General features: G+C 40.7%; 1 protein-coding gene across 1 annotated transcript in view; it reads right to left on the reverse strand.

Annotated features, from left to right (window-relative positions):
• The window catches only part of dock1 (dedicator of cytokinesis 1), a 742,670-nt gene that overhangs the window by 243,311 nt on the left and 486,331 nt on the right, over positions 1-13,028 (reverse strand). The window contains exon 28 of the mRNA XM_060940282.1: positions 4,692-4,793. Coding sequence (XP_060796265.1) covers positions 4,692-4,793 — 102 coding nt within the window. The remainder of the gene's footprint in view (positions 1-4,691; positions 4,794-13,028) is intronic.

Genomic DNA, 13,028 nt, shown 5'->3' on the forward strand with positions numbered 1-13,028 from the left:
ATGACTATTCTAGCTGCAAATGTCTGGTTTTTGGTGCAATATCTCCATAGGTGTATAGAGGCCCATTTCCAGCAACTCTCACTCCAGTGTTCTAATGGTACAATGTGTTTGCTCATTGCCTCAGAAGGCTAATGGATGATTAGAAAACCCTTGTACAATCATGTTAGCACAGCTGAAAACAGTTGAGCTCTTTAGAGAAGCTATAAAACTGACCTTCCTTTGAGCAGATTGAGTTTCTGGAGCATCACATTTGTGGGGTCGATTAAATGCTCAAAATGGCCAGAAAAATGTCTTGACTATATTTTCTATTCGTTTTACAACTTATGGTGGGAAACAAAAGTGTGACTTTTCACGGAAAACACAAAATTGTCTGGGTGACCCCAAACTTTTGAACGGTAGTGTATTTGGTATAAAAACTCGCTGAAAGCTTTGAGAGACAAAAAACCTGAATGGCAAACACACATGCATGCGGCAAAAAGTCAATTCACATATCATAGGACATATCAAAGTGTCCTTGCTTTCTGAAATCAACTTCCTTCACAATTTTTATTATCCCCCGCTGGCCGAAAGGCCTGAAGGGGACTTATAAATAAATAAATAAATGCTGCATTTCAGCACCATGGAAATTAAATATTCTCAATTCATTTTAAACTTTCTGTAATATTTGCAGGGGGCGGCACGGTGGTGTAGTGGTTAGCGCTGTCACCTCACAGCTAGAAGGTTCTGGGTTCGAGCCCCGTGGCTGGTGAGGGCCTTTCTGTGTGGAGTTTGCATGTTCTCCCCGTGTCCGCGTGGGTTTCCTCCGGGTGCTCCGGTTTCCCCCACAGTCCAAAGACATGCAGGTTAGGTTAACTGGTGACCGTAAATTGACCGTAGGTGTGAATGTGAGTGTGAACGGTTGTGTCAGTCCTGCGATGACCTGGCGACTTGTCCAGGGTGTACCCCGCCTCTCGCCCATAGTCCGCTGGGATAGGATCCAGCTTGCCTGCGACCCTGTAGAACAGGATAAGCGGCTGCAGATAATGGATGGATGGTAATATTTGCAATGAAATATTGTTTCCCTCATGTATCCTTGAGACCACATGTAAACAAGGCAGAACACAGCTAAAATCACCACTCACCCGAGATTATACACAACTCTGTCACAACTCTTTCAGCTATTTAAACAGGGCTATGATGGTGCAGTGACGTTGAAGCATATTTCTGATTTTAAAATGATCATATAATTGCAAAAGACATATCATTAAAAACTATAATTCATGATACTGTCGTGACGTGGATCTATATAGATTCTTTGCTTTTGACTTCAGAGAGCATTTTTCTGACACAGAAAGAAGCTCCACTTATTTACCGTCTTGGGATCTACAGGGGAAGAGTAAAACAACAACAACAACAACGCAATATATTAGGTATTTCCTTGAGGAAGAGCTTTGTTACAGCTGTGATAAATATCTTGAGCAAAACAAGGCCAAGTGATGATGGCATCCTGTTGCCTGAAGTCCATGGTTTTGCTCACACTCCACAACCAGCATGTTCTACTGTATAGTGAGGGTAAATAAGCATTCAGATACTTCTGCTTTTGTTATTTAATATACTATAATGTACTATCATCAACATTGGCTCATTCCTCTTGGACTTGATTCACCAACTCTTCTTTTCCAAACATGATGAGATGAATTAGTGCCGAAGAGTTCTATTCTGTTTCGTCTGTCCAGAGTGCTCATTTGCCGAAATGCTTTTAGATGTGCGTTTCTTTTTTAGTGGAGGAATTTGACTGTGGAGATGGAACAGAGATGACTTACTTATTGTTCCCTGTGTAACTGTGGTCTTCCTGCTTTCAGGTTGTCCTGCAACTCTTTTTGAATGACTGCTAGCCTCTGTCCCTCTTGTGTACTTTCCCCACCCTATTCATGTAAATAGTTTTATTCTATCCACATTCACTGAATATAAATTACTGTGCGCTCTGACTGGCTACTCTACTACAAGGCTATCAGCTCATGTACCGTGAGTAGAGAAAAACAAAATGGCAGAGCGTGTTGCTGAATCAACCGAGGACAAATAAAAACTCTACTCAAAAACAAAACTCCAAAAATTATCAAGTATTTAAAAGAAACAGAAATAGCTAAAAGAATATAGTCTTCGACCCCCCCCCCCCCCCCCCATATTTCCTGTTCCACACTCCAGCCCAGTCGGTGGCAGTAATGCACCTTTAAGTTGGTTTACCAACCGCCAAAAACCCCTAAAGAATAATAATAATAAGAATAATAATAAGAAAACTCCCAAAAATACAAAAAAAGCAACAAAATATGGAATAAGTATTTGATGGTAAGAACGTATCTTTTTTAATTTTTCAAGAATTATTAACATTTTTTACAAATTGCTCCTGTCATTTCGCCAGTTTGTTTACATTCTAAGCGGAAATTATTCTGTTGGACGTTTTGTATAAAGTTTTTATTTATTGAATTTGCAAAAAATAAAAATGCTCTGTTTCTCAAAATCCAGTGAATGTGGATAGAATAAAACGGTTATTCCATTCAATCTCGTCGGACATGGCTTTTAACTGATTCGGTGCTCGTGCCTCATAGGCTATCAGCTCATGTACGACTCGATTTCGTGGAATAACTTAATTGCTCTTGTGAATACATACTTTATTGTTCATATTTGTTAGGAGAAAGTCAAAATGTTATGTGTGTGTGTACATTCGACATGCATATATGGGCAGTTATAGGTAGCTCGGTGGTTAAGACTTTGGACTACTGGGCCCTTGAGCAAGGCCCTCAACTGTTCAGTTGTATAAATGAGATGAATGTTAAGTTGCTCTGGATAAAGGTGTCTGCCAAATGCAATAAATGTAAATACAATGGAAGTATATTAAATAACAACAAAAAAAGTGTCTGAATCTGTATATACAGTGAGGAGACATATCCATGCATGTTATGTGTCTTGTCAAGACATAGCAGTAGCCCGTATTGGTAATTTAAAGGAGAACTGAAGTCATTTTTAAACTTGCTTTATTTCGTAATTAACGTGTTATTCGATTACGTTTTCGGTTTTAATAACCTTATATCGTGACTCGTATTGGCAACTAATTGCAATTAAATATTATACTTATCGGCCTATTCGGTTTTTAGCCATGTTGAATTTAGTTCGTTTGGTCCACGGCAGGCGTCGCTTATCCGCGCGATCTTCACGAGATTTGTGCGAGACTTCGAAACGTCAAGTGTCAGCCAGGTGTCAGTGCCGCCATTTTGAAAACTGTTTTCCAAACGAAGTATTGCACAAAAACGAGTTTAAATGACGATTACTGCCTACTTTTTTCAAACTTTCCTGATTGCTATCAAAACAAACAACTTCCGGCTTGATTACATCAGCATTCTAAAGAGAGCGCGCGTGTCTTTTGACAATGTTGGCAGATGTCGGTCGCTTTGACTTCCGCTGTACGTTTTACTTCCGTCCTACGATGTCTCGCACAGGTCTCAACGAATCTCGTTTACATCCATCGCTTCGACATACGGACTGATATATTACAGAGCATATTTCAAACACTCATAACTTGCTATAGCAGTGACAAAATAGCGATCAAAAATGCATTCCTATATTTAATAAAATGAGATAAATAGAATTTTGATCATAAAAAAATTCCCTTCAGTTCTCCTTTAAACAAACAATTATATAAACGAACAAAATAAATAATTCTTGGTATCCTATCTTGCTCTATTATTTCACATAATTCAGGACAAACTTGACAAGCTACCATTTTCACACCACTGTGAAGCTGTTTAAATAAATCAACGTGAACTAATTGATATGGTCTGCTATACAATTTCATTCCAGTGTTTCTATCTTTGGAGATGGGCCAAGGTTCAGAAATAATGCACAGCTGAGCAGAAGAGTAATGCCATTATATCCCTAATGTTGTTTGACTCAGATTCTCTTTTCCTGCACTGATTTGATTGACTGAACAGAGACTAAGAAAATACTTTAAAGGGGTACCAAATATAATATATACAGTTGCTGATGTGACAAAGTAACATATTCTTAAGTATTCTATCAAATTTATATACTAGAAAACAACGAAATATCTTGGTAATTGTAAATATAATAGTCGGTACGCTAAACGGCACAAGAGTCGCCATTTTTAAAAGACCGTGACGTCAGCCCTACCCACTGCACTAGGAGAGAAGCGTGTAATCATGGCGTCGGGCGCATCAAGTGAAAGCGACAGCTCTATCGAATCATACGAAGAGATCCCGCAAGACACACTGCAAGCAGGCTATGGCTTAGAAGGGTACCAGTTTGAACCAGTTTGTGTAGCCGATCACTTACAATTCATCCTACTTTCTGATTCACACGTGCTTGTCCCAACCTCAATGAGCCAACACAACTGGGCACATACATACGTCATGAGTGTTACGCAGAGAAAATGAACGTGCATTCTGATTGGATAAAATTAATATCATGGCGGGCTGTTCAAACTGCGGAAATAGTTTGCTCGAGCTACTTTCAAAACACTATAACTTTCCAACCTTAGAACAAAAAACTTTTGTAAGTCTTGAATAAGGTTCGTTAATGTGTGTTTTATTGTTATATTTACTCTATATATTGCCCTCTGTTCCCCTTTAATCAGAGATTAAACTAGAGCCGATAGTGTTGGGCACACTGAAAAAAAAAGTCTCTAAAACACCACTCACCACCACATCTGTCCTCATCTTGCCGAAGGTGTTGATTAGGTGAGCGTAGTGATAGTCGTCCATCTGTCGGAGCGTGGCTGTCATACTCGCCACAAAACTGCCCTGTAGATAGATAGATAGATAGATAGATAGAGAGAGAGAGAGAGAGAGAGAGAGAGAGAGAGAGAGAGAGAGAGAAAGAGAGAGTCATCTCATTAAAAGGCAGAAGACTGTCTTACATTGAAAGTGCTGGTATAAGCGATAAGCTACGACAAAAAGTGCTGTCTGTCAAGAACCCAACCCAGTGCTCACCCATCTGTACAGTCCACTTTAACCTCAGCAACAACAAATCTTTAAAAGTCCATGACACACACTCGCATGATGTATTCCTGAGCATCAGACTCACTCGTCCAAACATAATGATTAATTGCTTTTTTTTGTGTGTGTGTCTCAGAACAGCAATATTACTGTACTTTCATCAGCACTGCCGAGCAGCTTTCTCAGTGGACAGAGAACTGAAATTTGCCAGAGACAGTAAAGCAACGGTGAGAACGTGAGACAAACAAATGCAGGAAACAAAACACCAGGTTTATATAACTTTTCAGCATTCACAATTATCTCCACACACTACTTCAGTGAGGCGACTAATGAGCGGAAGAAGAAAATGCCTATGGCAACCGCTACTTCACTTCTGCTGTAAATAACAGATAAACAATGCACAGGATAACGTTTCTTCCTGTTAGACGGAATACATATCCAACCTAAAAAACTAATGCAAGAGTAGAAGAAGCCAAAAGCAAAGGAGAATGAGAAGGCAAACACACCTTCTATTGGGTTTAATTAATGCAGCAGGCTACACCCGAAGGGTCCATAATGGAAAAAAACCCCCTGTTCTTCCCCAAATATTAAAGTGGGAAGGTGGTGATATTACATGCTATTAACAGGAGACCAATCGGCACATGAAAATCAGAAAAAGATCAGAGAACTGCAACAATAATGGCTACGCTATGATGAACAGTGGGAATAAAGGTGCATTATCACAGCATGTCACACGTTGACCCACGCTTGAGAATGTAATTGCCCATAATCACCGTTTCCAATAATGTCAGAACAATCTCTTGGCCTTTTTAAACACAGAAGTTACAAGCATTTTTCATAAAGATATATTTAGAAATGGATACATGGACAGACAGGTGGATTGAATGGATGAGTGGGTTAAGAGAGAGAGAGAGAGAGAGAGAGAGAGAAATTATTTGCATTGATGATAAGTGTTAAAGTCCGTTCTAGGGTAGATCCATATCCATTCTTATATGCAAGGTTAAACTTCTGCAGCACAGCCTTTGCCCATCTTAATATTTCATCAACTTTTTTTTCCTTTTACATAACACCCCCACAGTGCTCATCGTCTTGCCTCTGCTGTATTTCTGGCAATAACACTGCATACAAAAGGTGACGGAACATTCCAGAGAAGCAAAGAGGCTTTCAGATGCTGACAGCAAGATCTGTAAACCCTGAGCATTATAACTGACACGGCTGTTATTTTTTGTTCACGCTCCTCTCTGAATTGTTCCGCTTTTCATTCCGTTTGTGAGTGAATCTTACAGTGATAATTAGGAATGGCCTACATAGCTGAGCGGAGGCAAAACACGAGGATATTCCTGCTTTCTCCTCTCTCTGTCTCAGACACACACACACACACACACACACACACAATTCTTTAAAAAAAAAAAAAAGCAAGTCCCTCTCCATTAGCAGTGAGCGCTAATGCACAGTATATTTCAGCCAAAGTGGACCCAGCACCTCTCCTGTACACTCAGGGCAATTTCACATATGCAGCATTTACTCTGTTTGAACTGTACCCTCGTGTAGTCTCTACTTTGCTGTCGTTTGTTTAGGCAGGTGAGAACACAGCTGGTAAGGAAATCTGCAATCTGGACCACCGAACGAAAGGAGAAAAGAAACACTGGATGCGGGACACAAAACGTTTTAAATAGAGTCATGGATATAATTATCTACTAATTTTTTGAGCAGTGTTCTCCAGGACAGTGATGATTTCTTTGTGCACTTAGTAAAATGTTCGTTTAATTTTTTCATGACCATATCTCTGACTAAATGAATGAATCTTACTCATGTCTTTCATCTCTATAGACCCCTCAGATAATGATTTGTTTTTCCCCTTTTTAGTTTGTTTATTATGTGCAGTGAGGAAACAAACCAAATCTCATGCTGATTCAGACTCCGCAACCGGATTAATGTGGAAACATACTGTGTAACTCGTATTGTTTTACAGTGCAATTCCACAAACACAAGCACATACAGTACAATCAGCACAAATGACCAGCTAGCATCTCGCAAAGCCGTAAATACTGTCCAAAGAGCCAATACTGAAATTTACTGAGCCTCCTTTTAGTACTGGATTTAGATCCGAGTGTCTGATGAGAGGAAACAATGGGAATAGGAGACTTTACAGCAGGTCATGTGGTTGACCAGAGTGGATGCAATAGTGGATGGTTTGTTAATAGTGGGTTTAAAAATAAATAAATAAATAAATAAAAATCCCACTTTGAGCTTGAGTTCCCATCAGATGTAGCCTATTTTTTTCATGGTCAGAAATGAAAGCACCAGCTGATACGAGTGGAACCATGTAACGTTACCTCCTGCAGAGACCCCACTCTTAGTGCAAATGCACTGACAAAAATGGTATGTTCTTGACCTTTTAACCATTTCAACTTCAACCAAATGCGAAGTAAATAAAACAGAATGAACAAGATCAACTGTGAGCTACTGTTAACTTGCGTATACTCTCGCTTATATCAGAATGCAAGCAATCGAAGGAATAGGACACTTATTATGAATGTTGGCTTCAACAAATAATGAACCCTGAAACAAGTAAGTAAAGAGCAGTGCCTCTCGCCAGGGATTTCAAATAGCATCCTGGTAAACTGTCACTTTGAAATAGCATTTTGCTTCTTGAAACAGCGTCAAAATCCACCCTATATGTTTCGTAAATACATTCAGTCGGTAAACAGGAAGTCGATGTGCGACAGACCTGAAAACGGTACACACGGTATAGAACCCCAAGCTGAAGCTCGCTACCAAATATCAAGCAGTTATGATTTGTAGTTGCTGAGAAAAGTGTTACGAAATTTTTCGAAATCCACGCTATATTTTTCATAAATACATTCAGTCGGTAAACAGGAAGTCGATGTGCGACAGACCTGAAAACGGTATACACGGTATAGGACCCCAAGCTGAAGCTCGGTACCAAATATCAAGCAGTTGTGATTTGTAGTTGCTAAGAAAAATGTTATGAAAATTTTGTAAATCCACCCTATATGTTTCGTAAACACATTAAGTTGGTAAACAGGAAGTTGATGTGCGACAGACCTGAAAACAGTACACACGGTATAGAACCCCAAGCTGAAGTTTGGGACCAAATACCAAGTGGCTACGATTTGTGGTTGCTGAGAAAAAGGGTGTTTCGGACAGACAGTGATACGGACGGACAGAGGTAAACCAGTATATCCCCCCCCCCCCCCCGGAGCGGGGGTATAATAATAATAACTAATTTAACCTTAAAAAAAAAATTAGGTGTGGCTCTTGAACAGAACTGATAATATGACTAACAAACCATTAAATGTTTCAGACTTGTCAAGTTTACTGCCCACATAAAGATGAGAGATTATGTCAAATAAATGCTGTATCCCAGAGGATCACACATGCTTGAACACCTAAAAATATGCAAAATATTCCTGGTGGTTGCTCATTTCTACCACTGGGAACTTCCACAGTTTAGAGATTAAGAAGAGCTGATTTAATTGGATATTGGTGCAACACATCTAAATATATACTATACCGCCGAAAGCTTGGGGACATCTGACTATCACACCCACATATGGTTCTTCTCCAAACTGCTGCTACAAAGCTGGAAGCAGATAATTGTATGGGATGCCTTTGTACGGTATGCTCTAGCAGTCCAATTTCCCTTCACTGGAACTAAGAGGTCTAAACCTGGTCCAGCATGACAATGCTCCTGTACACAAATGAGAAATGAAGACATGGTTTGCCAAGGATGGACTGGAAGAACTTGAGTGGCCTGCACAGAACCCTGACCTCAACCTGACTGAACACCTTTGGTATGAACAGAGAACTCCTTGCTCAGTGGTCCAAAGTCCTCTTTTCAGATGAAAGTAAATTTTGCATTTCACTTGGAAATCAAGGTCCTAGAGTCTGGAGGAAGAGTGGAGAGGCACAGAATCCAAGGTGTCTGAAGTCCAGTGTGAAGGTTCCGCAGTCTGCCATGTCATCTACTGGTGCTGGTCCATTGGGTTTGATCAAGTCCACTGAGCAACAGTCTAGTTCTTTCTCTCCTTCACCCGGGTAAGACACTTCTGACATTGTCTCTGGTTCAGGAGTGGCTTGATATTAGGAATACGACAGTTGTAGCCCGTTTCCTGAAGATGTCTGCATGTGATTAGTCTTGATGCACTGACACCAGCCTCAGTCCACTTCTTGTGAAGCTCTCCCAAGTTCTTGAATTGACTTTTCTTGACAATCCTCTCAAAGCCACGGTCATCTCTGCTGCTTGTGCACCTTCTCCAGCCAGCCTTTTCAGCAACGACCTTCTGTGGCTTACCTTCCTTGTGGAGGGTGTCAATGATTGTCTTCTGGACAACTGTCAAGTCAGCAGTCTTCCTCATGATTGTGGTTGTGTGTACTGAACTAGACTGAGAGATACACGGTATTTATACTGTTTTACTCAAACTCAGAATTAAATATTCTAATATTTTGAGACACTGGATTTCTGATTTTCATGAGCTACAAGCTATAATCATCAAAATAAAAAATAAAAACACCCTTGAAATATTTCACTTTACATGTCATGAATACAGAATATATGAAAGTTTACCTTTTTGAACTAAATTACAAAAAAAATCAACTTTTTTCCCAATATTCCAATTCTTTGTGATGCGCTAGTACTGTATGTTGTGTGTTACAATGTACAGTGAGTGATTAGTAAGTGATCACAAGAGAAAATTTATGCTATTATTTTATTGCAGTACACGTTTCATAATTTACTAACCTATTAGGTATAATTTCTTTTGGAATTAATTTTGAAGACATGCTCTAAAGTGGGATCTTGTATATCACCAATATCATTAGTTAGCTACCTCAGCCACAGAATACAAGCTGACTAATTTATCTGGCTCTTTATCTGACAGACAAGCTCAAATGAGCAATGCTTAATGACTCTTAACAGAAACAAAAGGGGAATAAAATCAAGCAGGGAGAGGGGGCTGAGATTCAGGACTCTTCTTCATTGAAGAGGTGATCTGAAGGGCTGGGATGAGTATTTCTGCTGATACAAGCACACATCCGATACACTAGACACATTCATCAATAGACTCAACACATCAATACATGCACCACACACCATATTCTTCTATACTGTACTCACATAAAAACTATACTCCCTGATCATCATCCCTTACCCACTGAACAATATACTCTTATCCTCATCTCTTGGTGCCAAACACTATACTATTTTATCCTCATCCCTTACTCGCCAAACACTATACTTTTATCCTCGCCCCTTACCCACCAAACACTATACTATTTTATCCTCATCCCTTACTCGCCAAACACTATACTTTTATCCTCGCCCCTTACCCACCAAACACTATATTTTATCCTCATCCCTTACTTGCCAAACACTAGATTCTTTTATCCTCACCCATTACCTGCCGAACACTAGACTCTTTTATCCTCGCACCTTACCTGCCAAACACTATACCATTTTATCCTTATCCCTTACTGTACCTGCCAAACACTATACTATTTTATCCTCGCCCCTTACCTGCCAAACACTAGACTCTTTTATCCTCACCCATTACCTGCCAAACACTAGACTCTTTTATCCTCACCCATTACCTGCCAAACACTAGACTCTTTTATCCTCACCCGTTACCTGCCAAACACTAGACTCTTTTATCCTTGTCCTTTACCTACCAAAACACTATACTCTATATTCCTTGCCCTTTACCCACCAAACACTGTACTCTTTTATCCTCATCCCTTACCCACCAAAAACTATACTCTTATCCTCCTCCCTTACTTGCCCAACAACTTACGGTACCTCATCCAAATCCTTTGTAATCACTGAATACTGCACTCCTTTACCTTGATCCCTTATACTCACCAAACATGATACTCCCTTATCCTCACAGAACACTATAACCCCTTATATTCAGCAAAATCTATACTCCGTTATCCCCATTCCTTGTCCTCACTGAATATTATCCCCATCCCTTATCCTCACTGAACACTGTACCCCCTGATCCTCATCCCTTATACTCCTTTAACACTACATTCTCTTATCATCCCTTAGACTCATGCAATGCTATACCCTCCTATCCTCATCTCTTAACATAATATCCAAATCATTATAATTACAAAACACTGTCTTCCCATATCCTCATCTCTTATATGCACTGAATGCCATATGCTCTTATTCTCATCCCTTACACTCAATAAATGCAGTACTCCCGTATCCAATTCCATTATAACTGCAGAAAACTAGTCCTATCCCCTTAAGTCCTATACTATCTTATCCCCATCCATTATACTCAGTGAACACATTACTCTCTTAAACTCATCTTTTATACTCAACACTTTACTCCCGTATATTCACCAGATATTCTCTTAATGTTATCCCTTGTACTCGCTGAACATTGTACTACTTTATCCAAGTAACTTAGAATCACAGAGTAATATATATGGTTTTATAACCACAGGATGCAGTTCAGGAGGCAGAGGCAAGGCTGCTCCACAGGAGGTTGGTGGGAGTGGTTGCTCAAAGCCGAAATGGGCTAGGATCTTTCCCGACCGCTCAAATGAACACCATCAGAGGGAAGGAAGGGCATTACCTAGTCCAGGAGGAAGTGAGGGCAGCAGTGGAGGAGATAAGATCCTGCAGGGAAGTGGGGATGAAGAAGCAGGGAGCGTGGACAAGATGGGAGGATGCGGTTGACAGGAAAGTGACCTGGGCTGAGCCTCACCACATCAAATTTCTCATCTAGGCAGTGTACGATGTACTTGCAAGTCCAGTGAACCTGCACACATGGGGCACTGCAGAGTCACCAGCATGCCCTCTGTGTTCCAAGCGAGGAACCCTGGAATACATCCTCAGTTGCTGCAAAAAGGCACTTGGAGAGGGACGGTACCGATGGAGGCATGATCAGGTCCTGGAGTCCATTGCTGAAGCCATCAGCACAGGACATGATTTGGCCAAGGGGTGCAAACCCTCCAAGAACACCATCGCCTTTGTCAGAGCGGGAAAGCAGCCTAGTCCTACCAAAAGAACAGCATCAGCAGGCATCCTTACCTCGGCACGGGACTGGCAGCTGTTGGTTGACATTGGACGACAGCTGAAGTTCCCCAGCCACATCGCAGCCACCACCATGCGACCAGACATTGTCCTAGTGTCTGAGTCAACCAAGTAAGCTGTGATGCTGGAGCTGACAGTTTCATGGGAAGATTGCTTGAAAGAATCCTTCGAAAGGAAGCTTTCAAAGTACGTGGAGCTGGTTAACACCTGTCAGCAGGCTGGATGGAGAGCAAGGTGTCTCCGAGTAGAAGTAGGGTGCAGAGGATTTGCAGCTCATGCCCTAGTCAGAGCCTTTAGCAATCTGGGCATCGTAGGAGAGAGGAAAAGGAGAGCCATCCACGGTATTACCAATGCAGCAAAGAGAGCCTCAAGATGGCTGTGGCTCAAAAGAGGACAGCCATGGAGCCAGTAGCTAGCCACCTGGACACAAGCTGGGGTCTGATCAGCCCTGGCTGGATCACCTGGAAGAGGGTGTATGATATTGAAAGACCTGAAACACCCAATGATTCCAGGAACATCACTGAGAATGTGTCCAGAGGCAACATCAGAAGATGCATGTTCACAGTTATACTAAATTATATAACTGCACCTGCTTATCCACAACCCTGATACTTCCCAAACACCATTCTCCCTTATAATTAACCATTTAGCCTCCAGTTCCTTTCTCCACATGCTCATTCAACATTACACTAAGGTCATGTCAATTAATATTATATTCCTTTATCATTCTTCCCCATTTCTTATACTCACCTAACACTATATTTCCTAGCAAAATATTTAAATTGCATGTGGGTTTTAAAATATTAGCAGACTAATCTAGGACACAGACACTTTGGCAAATTGCCAACCAAAAAGGAGACATCAATATTGTTTAAAAAATATGTAAAGGCAGCATGAATAAGGGAATTCTTCTATTGAGAACAAAATCACATTGATCAGCATGTATGAGAGAGAGACAGAAAAAGAGAGAG

Source organism: Neoarius graeffei, chromosome 14 (assembly GCF_027579695.1).
Source record: "Neoarius graeffei isolate fNeoGra1 chromosome 14, fNeoGra1.pri, whole genome shotgun sequence".
NCBI lineage: Eukaryota > Metazoa > Chordata > Actinopteri > Siluriformes > Ariidae > Neoarius > Neoarius graeffei.